The 17,015-nt window shown below is 35.6% G+C and overlaps 1 protein-coding gene across 3 annotated transcripts in view; it reads left to right on the plus strand.

Annotated features, from left to right (window-relative positions):
- CSMD3 (CUB and Sushi multiple domains 3) overlaps positions 1-17,015 on the plus strand; it is a 1,381,373-nt gene that overhangs the window by 697,407 nt on the left and 666,951 nt on the right. For all 3 annotated transcript variants that reach the window (XM_068983804.1, XM_068983805.1, XM_068983806.1), the window contains one exon: positions 11,551-11,672. In XM_068983804.1, the coding sequence (XP_068839905.1) occupies positions 11,551-11,672 (122 nt within the window). The remainder of the gene's footprint in view (positions 1-11,550; positions 11,673-17,015) is intronic.

Genomic DNA, 17,015 nt, shown 5'->3' on the forward strand with positions numbered 1-17,015 from the left:
AATGAATTCATTTATGAAACAGAAACAGACTAAAAATTTAGAGAATGAATTTGTTGTTACCAGGGGAATAATGGGAGAGGGATATATTGGAAATTTGGGATTGACACACACAGTACTGTATTTATAATAGATAGCCAACAAGGACCTACTATATACAGGGAACTCTGCTTAATATTTTATAATAACTTTAATGAGAAAAAAATTTAAAAAATAACAGATACTTGTAATGTATAACTGAATCACTTTGCTGTATACCTGAAACTAATACAGCATTGTTAATCAATGATAATCTGATGTAAAATAAAAATTTAAAAAAATAAAGGGAGTCTAAATTTTGGCCACCTCATGCGAACAGTTGACTTATTGGAAAAGACCCTGATGCTGGGAGGGATTGGGGGCAGGAGGAGAAGGGGACGACAGAGGATGAGATGGCTGGATGGCATCACCGACTCGATGCACATGAGTTTGAGTGAATTCCGGGAGTTGGTGACGGGACAGGGAGGCCTGGCGTGCTGCAATTCATGAGGTCGCAAAGAGTCGGACATGACTTAGCGACTGAACTGAACTGAACTGAAAGTCTTCTCTGAGATTTCAGTGAATTCCTTGACAGTAACTGGATACTTACTGTCAAATGGTTAATCCTGTCTTAAAGTTTCTGATTTTCTGAATTACTTACATTCTATATAAATTCAAATAGACATTGTCCCTAATTTTATCTAAACAAGCAAATAAGACCAGGTTTTGAATATACAGGTGATAGATAACTTGGTGATAACTTGCTCAATTAATCTTCTAGATAATTTGAAATGGAGGGCTGTCTACATGAAAAGTAGGCAAACAGCTTGAAATTGAGTACTACGTACTCTTACCTGTTAAATTCTTTGTCCTACCAGTTGCTCGAGGTTTTTTTTTTTTTTTTTTTTTAACTCTGACTTCTTCACCACATACCATCTTCCTATTCACATCGTATTCTTATTCCTTTCTTTTCTTCCAACTTCCCATTTCTCTTCCACCCTGTTCTCCCACTGGATGGCCTTAAGAATGCTATGGTTTCTATGTATATTGTACATGATAATTTATCTCATTCTATCCTACCACCTAATCTGTCCCTCTTATTGATAAACTTAGTTTATGTTGGATTTTCTTTTACTTTTAACATAAAGCATAATAAAACATTAATTCACATAAGTCACATATTAAAATCACTGACTTGATGCCATGTGTGCTCTCATCCTAATACCAATGGGATGCTGCAAACCTCAAGGAGAGGCCGTATCATATGTAAACATGACCTTAATGACTAGATTAAATTACTAACATCCAAGAACTAGGAAAGAAAAAAAAAAACTTTTATGTCTTGAAAATTTGTGTGCTTGATTCTCCTTTTTAATAGAAATTGCATTTGCTGAGTTTTAATCAGATTTATCTGATCCTGTGCAGTCTGCTTCTTGCTAATTTTAATTCTGTCCCTTTCATAGCCTCTTCTCTGTTTTTCAGTTCCCTGCTCTGGGTTCATTTCAGTATTATTCCATGTTTATATGCTTCCTTTCAGTGAAGACATGGATTAGACCTTCATTCTTCTGCAGATGACACTCAGATCTATTTGACGATTAGTCCTAATTGTTACTCTACTTCTGATATTTTATCAGCATCTCATGAAGACATGGAGACTAGGATGTCCAATTAAATGTTACTGAGCTGAACTACTTATTCAGGGATAAGTACTGCTTATTCAGTTCCAGGCACTGGTTTAAATAGGTTTTATCATTCGCTTTCAGATGCATGTGTGTGTGTATGTATTTGTGTGTGTGTTTCATGACTAACAGTCAACAGTATGAGAATTTTAATTGATTCAGAGAACTGTTTCTATATGCATTTATTTGAAGTTCAATACAGATCTTAGTTTATTAATTCTGTATTTTTCAGGTAATGAAATTGTATACTATATTAAACAGTTACTAAACAAATAAAACAAGAACAAAATGAGATTCTGAAATATTGAAAGAATTATAACCATATTTCAAGGCATTGCTTAAATCTACATTTTTGGGTTTAGATTGTTATAGAGGAAATGCTGATGTAGGATTTCACTTCATAATAAAAATACCTTCATGTGAAGCTTTCCAAACTATTAGGAGTTTCCCTTCCCAGGAAGAAAGAATGCAAGAGAAAGATAAAGTATAATTGAACATTGTCCTTCAAGAACTATGCCAAATATGATGCAGAGAGACTAAAATTCTGATAGTTAACTCATATATCTGTACATTACTTAAAGCTGTTTATTATTTGTCTGAAAACGTCACAATTCCTATTTATGTCTGTTAAGAGAACAGAGACTAGTTCTGGTGGAATTCTCATTTGTCCTATTTTCCTTTGTCAACTTTGATAATAAATTTCTACCAAGCTTTATTCATTTTTTATAGCAAATCTTTTCTGATCTCAGTTAAGAAATAATTCTTCAATTTTTTTTCTTTTTCAGAGCATTTTATTTGCTAGTTTACAAAGTCCTCCATTTTAATTTTTAATTTATAAAATATTTTTCATACCTTTCAAAGTATTTATTTTCTGTTTGAACTCATATATCTTTTGTACTTCCTATAACTTCCAACTTAAATTTCTAAGTTTCTTGACCCATTTGATTTTTCTCAAAGTCATTTTTTATCAGTTCAGTTTAGTTCAGTCACTCAGTTGTGTCTATTTGCGACCTGACAAACCACAGCATGCCAGGCCTCCCTGTCCATCACCAACTCCAGGAGTGCACCCCAACCCATGTACATTGAGTAGGTGATGCCATCCAACCATCTTATCCTCTATCAGGATCAGGATCTTATCCTTATCCAGTATCAGGATCTTTCCCAATGAGTCAGCTCTTCGCATCAGTTGGCCAAAGTACTGGAGTTTCAGCTTCAACGTCAGTACTTCCAATGAACACACAGGACTGATCTCTTTTAGGATAGACTGGTTGGATCTCCTTGCAGTCCAAGGGACTCTCAAGAGTCTTCTCCAATACCACAGTTCAAAAGGATCAATTCTGTGCTCAGCTTTCTTTATAGTCAACTCTCACATCCATACATGACCACTGGAAAAACCATAGCCTTGACTAGACGGACCTTTGTTGACAAAGTAATGTCTCTGCTTTTTAATATGCTGTCTAGGTTGTTCATAACTTTCCTTCTAAGGAGTCAGTCAGTTCAGTTCAGTCGCTCAGTCATGTCCGACTCTTTGCGACCCCATGAATCGCAGCACGCCAGGCCTCCCTGTCCATTGCCAACTCCCGGAGTTCACTCAGACTCACGTCCATCGAGTCAGTGATGCCATCCAGCCAGCTCATCCTCTGTCGTCCCCTTCTCCTCCTGCCCCCAACCCTTCCCAGCATCAGAGTCTAAGGAGTAAGCGTCTTTTAATTTCACGGCCACAGTCACCATCTGCAGTGATTTTGGAGCCCAGAAAAATAAAGTCTGACACTTTCCACAGTTCTCCCATCTATTTGCCAGGAAATGATGGGACCAGATGCCTTGATCTTCGTTTTCTGAATGTTGAGATTTAAGCCAACTTTTCACTCTCCTCTTTCACTTTCTTCAAGAGGCTCTTTAGTTCTTCACTTTCTGCCATTAAGGTAGTGTCATATACATATCTGAGGTTATTGATATTTCTCCTGGCAATCTTGATTCCAGCTTGTGATTCATCCAGCCCAGTGTTTCTCATGATGTACTCTGCATATAAGTTAAATAAGCAGGGTGACAATATACAGCGTTGAGGTACTTCTTTTCCTATTTGGAACCAGTCTGTTGTTCCATCTCCAGTTCTAACTGTTGCTTCCTGACCTGCATACAGGTTTCTCAAGAGGCAGGTTAGGTGGTCTGGTATTCCCATCTCTTGAAGAATTTTCCACAGTTTATTGTGATCCACACAGTCAAAGGCTTTGGCATAGTCAATAAAGCAGAAATAGATGTTTTTGTGGAATTTCTTGCTTTTTCAATGATTCAGTGGATGTTGGCAATTTTATCAGTAGGTTGTTTTATATTTAAAACATATATATCTGCCAACATGGGTTGATTGTTTTTTCCTTAGATTATCCCTGAAGCATTTCCATTCAACTATCTCTAATAGTAATGATCACATATTAATTTTAAGAGATAATGTCTCAAAAAGTGTTACATCGAAACAAGTACCTTGTTATATACAAGTTCACCGTCAATTTTCTTATGTTTGCTTTTTATAGGTTTCTATAAAAGCCACTGGAGAAAAAAATGCCAAATTACTAGATAGGAAGGGGCACAAAACATAGAAGTAAAACAATTATTTTTCTATTTTACTTCCTAGTAATCTTTCCTGATCTGTTATCTACTTCAGTAACCTTTCCTGGTCTATTATCCCCATCAGTTCAGTTCAGTTCAGCTGCTCAGTCGTATCCAACTCTTTGCGACTCCATGAATCACAGCATTGCAGGCCTCCCTGTAGTATCTTGTAAATCCAGTGTTATCTCCTAGTTTGGTATTTCTCGTCTCTTCTAGACTATAAACTCTATGAGGGCAGAGACCTTGACTCTCTTTTTTATCTTGCCACTTTCAGTCTCTGGCACTGTATCAAGCAGAATATCCACTCACTTAATGTTTTTGGAATACATGAATTTTCAGAATAATTAGCATACAGCATTCAGCTTTCACAAATTAGTTAAAAATATAGCATCTAAAAAAATCCACTAAATTTGAAAGTTCTTTTTTATTTTCAGTGAACAGCTTAATGATTACATTCTCTGGACAAAAGTTCTCAACTGTTCAATCATATGTGTTTTTATATCTGGAATGTGTTTGATTAGTAAATAATAAAAATATTAATTTGCATTGTGACATTAATATATTGCATTATATATTGTGTTATCATTTATTGCCATATATTGTGTTATTTTATATTGTATCAGTTGCTATCAGCTTACAATATAAGCTAAATATCAGTTTATATCATGGACATAAAAAGGTTTAACTGCTAGATTCTTACTAAAATTTCTAAAACTATAATAAGTCTGATTTTTTCAAGCACCCAAGATCAAATACTTCTTGTTTATAACATATCATTTGCTTACTTCCCTACCATGAAATCCAAAAGAAATTTACATTTATAAAATTATTATTCAGTGAGGTACTATCCCCACTTTCTTTTTCCTCTCCTGGTTCTTACTCAGTCCCAGGAGATAGTTTTTTTTGGAAAGAAAATAATTCAAATCAGTATAATAAAAGCCCTACATTATGCTTTAATTAATCTCATGATAAAAACAGAAGCTATCAACTTTGTTGCAAAGCACAGATAGTAAAAAGAGAGTTCAGTTACCACTGGTGGTGTTTGGGCAAAGACAGATTCAGTTCAATTCAGTTCAGTCACTCAGTCGTGTCCAACTCTTTGCAACCCCATGAATTGCAGCACGCCAGGCCTCCCTGTCTATCACCAACTCCCTGAGTTTACTCAAACTCATGTCCATCAAGTCGGTGATGCCATCCAGCCATCTCATCCTCTGTCATCCCCTTCTCCTCCTGTCCCCAATCCCTCCCAGCATCAGGATCTTTTCCAATGAGTCAACTCTTTGCATGAGGTGGCCAAAGTATTGGAGTTCCAGCTTTAGCATCAGTCCTTCCAAAGAACACCCAGGACTGATCTCCTTTAGAGTGGACTGGTTGGATCTCCTTGAGACAGATTAGAAGGAAATTATGAGTAATACTTACTGTAGTTTACCTCTGTGAGATCAGGGAGTGTTCCCTTTCATGTGGGGAAGTAACCCCATGTCACTCCATGTTCAGTTCTCAATGAATACTAGAAGTTGTTCTTCATTAAATACCACACACATTCAGTTTTCGTCATTTTAGGTTTTTTCCTAGCAATATTTATCATCATACCTCACAGGGCCCCATCAGAAACCCTAAGAAAAGTAAGTTTTTTGTTGGTACATCTCACATAGTCTAAGCTGTTCTGACTTGATGAAACTCACAAAGTTTGGGCTGTTCGTGCTTATTCATTGTTTATATGTGTTCATCATCATACCTTATTAAAACATCCAGTTTTCCAAATTACAAGTTAGAATTTCTAGAAGTGATAGAAACTCTACAAAGTTAAAATTAATATCACCTGCTTTGTCTACCACCTCTTGTGTAGCATAAAAAAAATATAGTTTATTTCATGGCCGATGTCAGATTATTCTCAGAAATAATCTAACACTGTGTGTCCACATCCCTGGATAATGAGCAAAGAGATCACTGTAGATATTCAAAGATATAAATGGAAATGCTTCTGCTAGGGTAAGATCACAATATTAACCTACAGGTGAAATAAAAGAGAAATATTACAAATACACCTGAATTCACATTGAGTTTTGGGGAACATGTGTATACCTGTGGTGGATTCATGTTGATATATGGGAAAACCAATAAAATAGTGTAAAGTAATTAACCTCCAATTAAAAAAAAAAATTTATATTAAAAAACACAAATTTCCGTGTTTTATATGCCATCAAACCATTTTAATAACAATAAGGCTATATCACTGAGATTGGACAACAACATAACTTCCAAGCTCTACTAACCTCTTTGCCCCTATTTGGAGAAGCCATTAAGAGCACAGAGATAAATGCATAATATAATTGTAAAGTCACTGTATGCCTGTCAGAGGGTGTGGGTGATATAGTTTAACTGTCTAAGTTTACAGGTGAAATAATGGGATTCAGATGGTTTGGATTTGCTCAAGTGTGAACACAAAGGAGGTAGAAGAGGCAGGGATAGTGGAGGTACACAGACTACAAAGCTACTTGGACTTCATCCTAATGATTCTGTTAAAGACACATCATACCCCTCATATCATACCCCTCATAACAAAGAATTACTACTTGCTAGAAGTCTTCCAACATACCCAAGGGACAGCTTTAGAGCAGGAGACTATGCTCAGTTGTGTCCAACTCTTTGTGATCCCATGGACTGTAGCCTGCCAGGCTTTTCTGTCCATGGAGATTCTCCAGGCAGGAATACTGGAATGGGTTGCCATGCCCTCCTCCAGGGGATCTTTCCAACCCAGGAATTGAGCCCAGGCCTCCTGCATTGCAGGTGGATTCTTTGTCATCTGAACTACCAGGGAAGCCCAGAGCAGGAGACAGTAGAACTTACTTGTTCACAGAGCTGTTAGTGAAACATTTGTGCAAGAGAATATCTACAAAAGGGTGGTAGCTTAAATTGCCACTATATCCAAAAGCCAGATGGGTTGGGGAGTAGTGGAGAGATACCAGTCAGAAACAAAATCTAATCTTTGTTGTTACTCTCATTATTTTCGTCATGGGTTCATTCATTCATTCATTCCTATATTTAATGAATATCTACTATGTGCCACATGCTGTTCTAGGCACTGGAGACACCATGGTGAGTAAAACGAGTCCTTGCTCTCATGAAGTAAACATTCTAATAATGAAAAGAGACAGTAAGCAATTGTATATATGTGTGTGTCTATACGTGTTTGTATATGTATATACTTTTCATAAATACGGATATCTATGTATACAATTGTATATGAAGGTTAAAAATCAAAGTTTAGATAGATTATTCAGATAGAACAGACTATTAAGAACTCTTTGAGGAGAAACCTATATAAAGTGAGAAATACAACAAGTACTAAGGTCTTTAAGTGCAGATATCCTCAGTGTGTTGTAGGAATTGCAAGTAAGTGAGTGGAAGGAGCTTTATAAAATGTTCAAATCCTGTGAATATGTTGGAACAAGATCAACAAAGTCCCTCAATATTACAAAAAAAAAATAAGATTCTGGAAGAGAGACTAAAAGAGATACTTCAGGGTTCAGTAGACTCAGAGACAACTATAGACAGGACCCAGTTGGTATATTGCATGCAAAAATAATATTTAACCTGTGAATTGAATGTTTCTTACTCAACCAGAAAATAAAACTTTTGCTTGTCTTGCTCAAGTAGTTGAAACATTATATCTAGCACAAATTTAAATGCCTGAAGGTTACAGTTGAACCAAATCATATTTCATTGTATTTAACCTTTTTCGTAGATGTTCTTCCGAGCATAGTTAACAGTATGTGCTTGACCTGAGGGAAGAATAAGACTACAGTATATTGATAGAGAAGCTAGGGTTGATTTTTTTTTTTTTTGGTTTCTCCTACTATACTTATATCATTTTCTTGAAACAGCATTATCCTCTTTACAGATAATTACATAGCTCACAATGTTTCCATATATATAAACTCATTTCACTTCCAAAACAAAACTGGAAAATGATAAATTAACCATTATTCTCTACCTTTTTAAAAACATAGGTGACATATGAATAAAACATATAGAATATTGTAAAATAATTGTCAAAAACACTGAATTAAGATAATCATAGATACATAGAATATATGAAAATTACATAATTTGTATCAATTCATTTTAAATCCCTAAAATCAGGATGTTAACATTTTTGTGAAAAAAAGCCTTTCCATGCAGAATGCAACCTTCCTTTCCAGTTATATGGGTTCTTACATAGAACACAACCTGTCTTGGTACTTATACAGATTTTATTTCATTTCCTTCTGAAATATTTTATGCTTCTTTTTATGGAAGACTTTTACCTTTCTTGCCAAATGTTTTTAAAAATTACATGTTCACTTTGTTGCTTGTGTGAATTTGATCTTTCAATTTGAATTGCCAACTCTTACAGTTATAAAAGAGAACTTTATATTTTCACATGCATTTCTTCTTCAAAGGAAGCTTATGTGACTAAAATATAAAGTAGTACAAATTGTAGATACATTATTAACTTTCTTGAGCTTAAGTAGGCAAATAGCACATTTAGTTAAAAAATGATACTTTTTGTTTTTTTGAATTTTGTAGTGCTTTCCAAAATTTTTCCAACTCTATTGCATTACCTAGAACTTCTGAGATAATGTTGAGTGCTGCCATAGATTGTGAGCATCCATATTTTGTTTTAACCAAAGAGGGTTATGAATTGGTATGAATTGGGTATGAGATTTGAATTGGGAGATTGGGATTGACATTTGCACACTACTATGTATAAAATAGATAACTAATGAGACCCTGTTGTATAGCACAGGGAACTCTACTCGATGATCTTTGGTGACCTAAACGGGAAGGAAGTCTAAAAAGAGGGGGTATATATATACATACAACTGATTCACTCTGCTGTATAGCAGATGCTAACACAACATTGTAAAGTAACTATGCTCCAATAAAGTTAAAAAAAAAAAAGGGCGGGGGGAATGTGAAGGAAAACATAGACTAGTGAATATGGAAGACTTAAAGAAGTTGCAGTATAATGCTGTCAATGTGGAATCTAAAAATGACAAACTCACAGAACCAGAGAGTAGATTATTGTTGTTGTTCAGTTGCCCAGTCAGGTCTGACTCTTTGTAACCCTGTGGAATGCAGCATGCCAGGCCTCCCGTCCCTCACCATCTCCTAAGAGCTTTCCACAGTTTGTTATGACCCACATAGTCAAAGGCATAGTCAATGAAACAGAAGTAGATATATTTCTGGAATTCTCTTGCTTTTTCTGTGATCCAGCAAATGTTGGCAATTTGATATCTGGTTCCTCTTCATTTTCTAAACCCACCTTGGACATCTGGAAGTTCTTGGTTGGTCTAATGCTGAAGCCTAGCATGCAAGATTTTAGCCATTACCTACTAGCATGGGAAATGAATGCAATTGTCCGATGGTAGAATAGCAGTTCTTAAAAGTGAGTCTTGAGGTGCTAGGTTAAAGGGAGAAAACTTCCAGTTGATCAGATGAATAACTTCTGAAAGTATAATATACAGTACGGTGATTTGTAGTTACTGATGCTGTATCACATGCTCAAAAGTTACTAAGAGAATAGATCTTAAACATTCTCACTAAACATTCACACACACATACAAACGCTGATTATGTTAGGTAATGGAAATGTTAATTCAGTCTTCATGTTGTTCACCTTAAACTTAATGTTATATATCAATATGTCTCAATAAATCTAGGAAAAATTTTGTGAGGCATCAGAAATTTTGTAAGGCCTTGATAGAACTTTGGTAGCCTAAAATCAGCCAAAGTATTAATAATGCAGAAATTGGAAATTGAAAATTGAACAGGAGAGAAGAAAATGGAGTAGTGAGCATGGTAGACTTACAAGGAGGGAGGTAGCAAATGAAAAAAGCAAAGATTGGTAATTGATGTTGAGGGAAAAATATAATTAATTATTTTTTATAAAATAGTATTTGTATTGTTTAAAATTTAGAAATCATACACAAACAAGAGAAGATTAAAAATAATCATAGAATCACCAGAAAGTTGTCAAAAATAGATTTATACAAAATATGAGCTAAAGGGGGGGGGAAGGAACTAGCAAAAAATTACATTTTTAACATACTAGGAAGACACACATTTCATGATAAAAAGATAAGACTTGGAGTGGGAAGACCTGAGCTCAAATCTTAACTATACTAGTTACTAGTTGAAGATCTTGGACACGTCAAAATAACTTTGGGGACCTCCATTAATGAACTTTAAAATGATTATATGTAAAGTCGTATGTGCATATGAAAAATCTAAGTTAAACTGTGCATGATTTAAAAATACAGTGAATTACATTTGATGTATTGGGGGGGGGAAAGATGACTTAGGCAGTATTTTAATGGAATGAGGCAAAAATTGCATATCAAAAGTAATACCACCTAGAAGCTTTTGTGGCACTCAAGAAGGAAGTCAAGCCTCAGATACAGTGTGGTCAGTAACTCTTTGGTTAACTAGAAGAGAGATTAGTTAGAAACTGAAGAACTATTATAACACAGATTTTGTAGGTATTTATTAAAATTGCTTTAGTGTAGCTTTTTTTGCAGTCTGAATGGCCTAGTTCACAGTCCTAAGAACAGAAAAAGTAGTTTTAATATTGATGGCTCAATTACAAGTTTTATGGTATTATGCTATTATGAGTCCTAGTGTACTTAATAAATAGAAAGGAAAACACTATTTAGATTGCTTAATCAATCCAAAGCTTTATTTCTTCCTCTTTATAGAATTTTCTTAACACAATACTGAATAAATATTTAAACTAACCTATTTACAGTCATAGAATAATTTATCATGCCTCACACTTTTATTCATAACTATTTTTCAATTAATGTTTAAAATATGACTTGTGAACTTCAGGATGTAAAAACCACTCTCATTTTGATAAGTCACATTAGAATGTCGTTATACATATTTCAATGTGGTTGGAAAAGACTCTGATGCTGGGAGAGATTGGGGGCAGGAGAAGGGGACGACCCAGGATGAGATGGCTGGATGACATCACGGACTCGATGGACGTGAGTCTGAGTGAACTCTGATAGATGGTGATGGACAGGGAAGCCTAGCGTGCTGTGATTCATGCGGTCGCAAAGAGTCGGACACAACTGAGCGACTGAACTGAACTGAGTGTGGTTATTATTGTGCAATTTTGAATTTAAAGTCTATTTGCAAGATATTTTAATGCTGTGATTTTGCATGTGGCACATGCTCACCTTTTAAAATGTGATTTCTCTTTTAGTGAAGACATGTGGCTCTAATCTTCAAGGACCAAGTGGAACATTTACGTCTCCCAACTTTCCATTCCAATATGACAGCAATGCACAATGTGTCTGGGTCATCACAGCAGTGAATACAAATAAGGTAAGTGAAAACCATCTCTGGTGCAAAAGCATAATCATAAAGATAAAAGCAAGGAAATCATGAGGGAAAGGGCAATAAAGAAAATTCATAGCTGAAGTATGATTTCTGAAATATTTCCTACCTATACATTATATAAAACCTACACTTATATGAGAAATAAGAAAAACAATTAAATACTGTAATTCTATCTCAACTAACATATAAATAAGAACACATTAGAATTATAAACAAATGTTTTCTGAAATATGCTTTTGCAGTTTGTAAATATATTCATTTTTCAAAGATACCATAAATAATGACTTATCACTTCATATTTTTCTACTCGTCTTATCATTCGGTATATCCTGTTTTTATACATAGCTGATTTTCCTTTCAATGTTTCTCTATTGCCACAGATCACTCAGCTATTCTTTATTATAAAATTTATTAATGTGCTCTATACTAATAGAAGATTCATTATTTGGGGATTTCTAAAGGTTGTATAGTCTATTTGACTAAAATTAGTAATCTATCTAAATAAATATATACCACAGAACTCAAACAAAATTATAATGCTGAATGAACAAAAAAGCAGGGAACGGTTAGCAAGGTTTCTGTTCCTTTTCTCTCCATCCTGCTTCTCCTCCTAAGGGTATGTAGCAAGGACCTACAAAGGAAGAATCAAAATTTGTCTCAGATTTTGTAATATCTTTTCTGGGTTAGATTAAGAAAAGGTTGGTGATAGAACCCATAAAACTGGGTCAAATTTGTGGTTCAAATATTGATTTAGAACTTGCCAAATAACAACTCTGATCAAGCTATTTAACTTCTCTGAAATTCAGTTTCTTTCTCTGAAATGTGGATAATAAGAACATATTTTTCAGTGTTATGAGAAGTAAATGAGATAATGCATACAGGGTACTCAGTAGAGTTCATAGGTACTTAAAAAATGTTAACTAGTTGTTAGATACAGAATATGCTATTTTCCAGAAAGTTTTGGGTTTTATGTTCATAAAATATAATCACAAGAGTAGCAAAGTTGTTTTAAAAATTAACTCAGTGGTAAATTAGACTTGCCTCATGGAAGAGCCCTGATTTATGAGTCATAAGAACTAGGTCAGAAGCCTAGCCTTCCCTAAACTATGTGTATAAACCTGGAAAAAATATCACTAAATCTAATCCTTCATATGCACAAAGGAAGTCATTTTACTTATCCAACCCATGTCATCAATTCAGTTCAAATCAATAAATTTTATTTATTGAATACCTTCTCTGAGAAAATTATGGGTTTCTGAGGGAAAAAAAAATCAAGAACTACTTGAAAAATAAAATCACATTTACTGAACATTTAGCAACATGCCAGGTGTCATTCACAGTACTTTTAATGACTTATGGAAAATATACTTTCATGTCTGCATTTAATAAAGAGGCTAAATAATTTGTCTAAGATCATGTAGACAGCAAAATTCAATGTTATGTATCATATAACATGTGGGTTACTTACTATGACATATCTCACCCTAAGATATAAGTATCTTATACTAAGATAATATGAATCAAATTCATTATAAAGTATGGAACAAATGTTCTGTATTAATCTTGTATTGAGATAGAACTTTTTTTGTGTGATAGTAATTACCTATAATTTACAGAACAAAGTGGTGATTATCTCCTGTTCAATAAGATGTCTAATTTGCTAAGTTTAATTAGTTTTCATTATTGACTTACTTGAATTTTCACAGAGGTCATGACAGTTCTCCTTGTTTTTCTTAACTATCTACGAAACTTTTATCTATTCTTTTCTCACTTAAAATATCTATTTTCTAAGGAAGATATATTAATGATTATTTACTCTTTTTATTGAAAGCTGATTGAATATATTCATTTTGGATCTATTAGTTTACATTCATTGTAAGGTATCCTATGAAAATTCAAGCATTTTCAAGCATAACCCACAATTAATATTTAACAGTTTACTCACTCACTTACACACACATACACAGTGTGAAAAAATAATTTCCCCTAACTATATGAAAGCACTTCTCTATTTTTTAACATGTTGTAATCTATTTTTAAATATTGTTCACATCTCACTAAGTTAATTTTATGATGCACTAACAGGTCATAACTGTGTATTTTGACAAATAGAATTGGAAGGTTTTCTTCCATAGATTGCCATGTCTGAACTCTTGGTAAGACAATTACTGGCATAAAGCACAAGCACAGATCTCTCTTCATTGGTTTAAACCCAAATTAACCAACATATTAATGCCTCAATATCTATGATTTTATTCAAAAATAATTGCTCATATTTTTCTTTATATTTGATAATTTAAAAGCAACCATTGGGGAAGATTCAAGATGGTGGAAAGCACATTTTCCCTCAGATAGCTAAATATGGGATAATTTCCTCTGAAGAGAGCCTGAAAACAGGATGAAAACAATCTCCACAACAAAGGGTGAAAGGATAACAACAAAGGGCAGGTAGGAGAAATAGAGATGCAGTCATACTAAGTACAGTCCAGTTCATTTATTCAGTCGTGTCTGACTCTTTGTGTATCATGGACTGCAGCATGCCAGGCTTCCCTGTCCATCACCAACACCTGGAGCTTGCTCAGACTCATTTCCATTGAGTCAGTGATGCCATCCAATCAGCTCATCCTCTGTCATCCCCTTCTTTTCCTGCCTTCAATCATTCCCAGCATCAGGGTTTTTCCAATGAATCAGTGCTTTGCATCAGGTGGCCAAAATATTGAAGCTTCAGCTTCTGCATCAGTCCTTCCAATTAATATTCAGGACTGATTTCCTGTAGGATCAACTGGTTGGATCTCCTTGTAGTCCAAGGGACTCTCAAGAGTCTTCTCCAACACCACAGTTCAAAAGCATCAATTCTTTGGCACTCAGCTTTCTTTATAGTCCAACTCTCACATCCATACATGACTACTGGAAAAAAACATAGCTTTGACTAGATTGACTTTTGTTGATAAAGTAATGTCTCTGCTTTTTAATATGCTGTCTAGGTTGGCATAACTTTCCTTCCAAGGAGTAAGCGTCTTTTAATGTCATGGCTGCAGTCACCATCTACAGTGATTTTGGAGCCCCCAAAATAAAGTCTGCCACTGTTTCCACTCTTCCTCAATCTATTTGCCATGAATTGATTGGACCAGATGCCATGATCTTAGTGTTCTGAATGTTGAGTTTTAAGCCAACTTTTTCACTCTTCTCTTTCACTTTCATCAAGAGGCTCTTTTGTTCTTCTTCACTTTCTGCCATAGGGTGGTGTCATCTGCATATCTGAGGTTATTGATATTTCTCCCGGCAGTCTTGATTACTGCATGTGGTTCCTCCAGCCCAGCGTTTCTCATGATGTTCTCTGCATATAAGTTAAATGAGCAGAGTGGCAATGTACAGCCTTGCGGTACTCCTTTTCCTATTTGGAACCAGTCTCTTGTTCCATGTCCAGTTCTGACTGTTGCTTCCTGACCTGCATACACATTTCTCAAGAGGGATATCAGGTGCCCTGGTATTCCCATCTTTTTCAGAATTTTCTGCAGTTTATTTTGATCCACACAGTCAAAGGCTTTGGCATAGTCAGAAAAGAAGAAATAGAGTTTTTCTGGATTTTTTTTGGCTTTTTTGATGATCCAGTGAACATTGGCAATTTGATCTCTGGTTCCTCTGCCTTTTCTAAAACCAGTTTGAACATCTGGAAGTTCACAGTTCACATATTGTTGAAGCCTGAGTTGGAGAATTTTGAGCATTACTGTACTAGCACATGAGATGAGTGCAGTTGTGTGGTATTGTGAGCATTCTTTGGCATTGCCTTTCTTTGGGACTGGAATGAAAACTGACCTTTTCCAGTCCTGTGGCCACTGCTGAGTTTTCCAAATTGGCTGGACTATTGACTGCAACACTTTTACAGCATCATATTTTAGGATTTGAACTAGCTCAGCTAGAATTCCATCACCTCCACTAGCTTTGTTTATAGTGATGCTTCCTAAGGTCCTTTTGACTTCTCATTTCAGGTTGTCTGGCTCTAGGTGAGTGATCACACCATCGTGATTATCTGGGTCGTGAAGATCTTCTTTGTATAGTTCTTCTATGTGTTCTTGCCACCTCTTCTTAACATCTTCTGCTTCTGTTAGGTCCACACCATTTCTGAAGGGCCAGGCTTGTTCTGTTGGGCAGGGCAATTCTCAGAAGTTGGGCTTCCCTGGTGGCTCAGAGGGTAAAGCATCTGCCTACAATGCGGGAGACCTGGGTTCAATCCCTGGGTTGGGAAGATCCTCTGGAGAAGGAAATGGCAACCCACTCCAGTACTCTTGCCTGGAAAATCCCATGGTCTGTGAAGCCTAATAGGCTACAGTCCATGGGGTCGCAAAGAGTGGGACACCACTGAGCGACTTCACTTCACTTCATTCTCAGTAAATCTTTGATCTAATTTTGTGTTGATGGGAGGGGCTGTGTTCCCTCCCTGCTGTCTTACCTGAGAGCAAACTATGGTGGAGGTAATGAAGATAGTGTGACCTCTTTCATAAGGTCCCATGAACCAAGAAACTGACCTAGACTTCCCTGTGTATCCAGGATTCTCTGGCATAGGCAAAAGTCAGGGGCACTGAGTTCAGCAGTGGACCATACCAAGGGAAAAAAAAAAAAAAAAAAAGGCGAAGCAACATAGCATATCCTAGCCATAGCAGTTCACAGTCTTGTAGGCACAAGGTATGGATAGTTACCCTGAGAAGCAAGAGATTTCAACTTCACCTCATGCACCCCAACCCTAAGATCCTTCATAAGAAAGATAAGTCCCCAAAACATCACAAAACCATCTGGAATGTGATTCTGTCCATCAGTGTCCAGCAGCTATTTTGACCAGGGCCTTCAGCCATTAGAGGCCAGCTTTGCCCACAAGCACACTTCGGGAGCAGCTGCAGCCCCTCTGCAGCAGGATTGTGCATGCAGTCTACATAGGAGACAGCTTTCTGGAAAATAGTATATTCTGTATCTAATAATAATGGGTTAACATTTTTAAGTACTTATTAACTCTACTAAGTACTCTATATGCATTTACCTCAGTTACTTCCCACAGCACTGAAGTATATGCTCTTTTATCCACATTTCATAAAGAAATGGAATTTCAGAGGGCAAGAAACTGATATGATACTTATTTCAGAAAAAAAAATAGATTTTAAAACAAAGACTATAATAAAAGATAATGGAGTCATTTTACCAATAAGATATAGCATTTATAAATGTATATGTACCTAACATAACACTGAAATGTATAAAGCAAATACCAGCATACTTACAAAGGGAAATTGAAAGCAATACCATAATAATAAGGGAGTTTTAATAACTCAGTTACAT

The sequence above is a fragment of the Capricornis sumatraensis genome, chromosome 11 (assembly GCF_032405125.1).
Source record: "Capricornis sumatraensis isolate serow.1 chromosome 11, serow.2, whole genome shotgun sequence".
In the NCBI taxonomy this organism is placed as follows: Eukaryota; Metazoa; Chordata; class Mammalia; order Artiodactyla; family Bovidae; genus Capricornis; species Capricornis sumatraensis.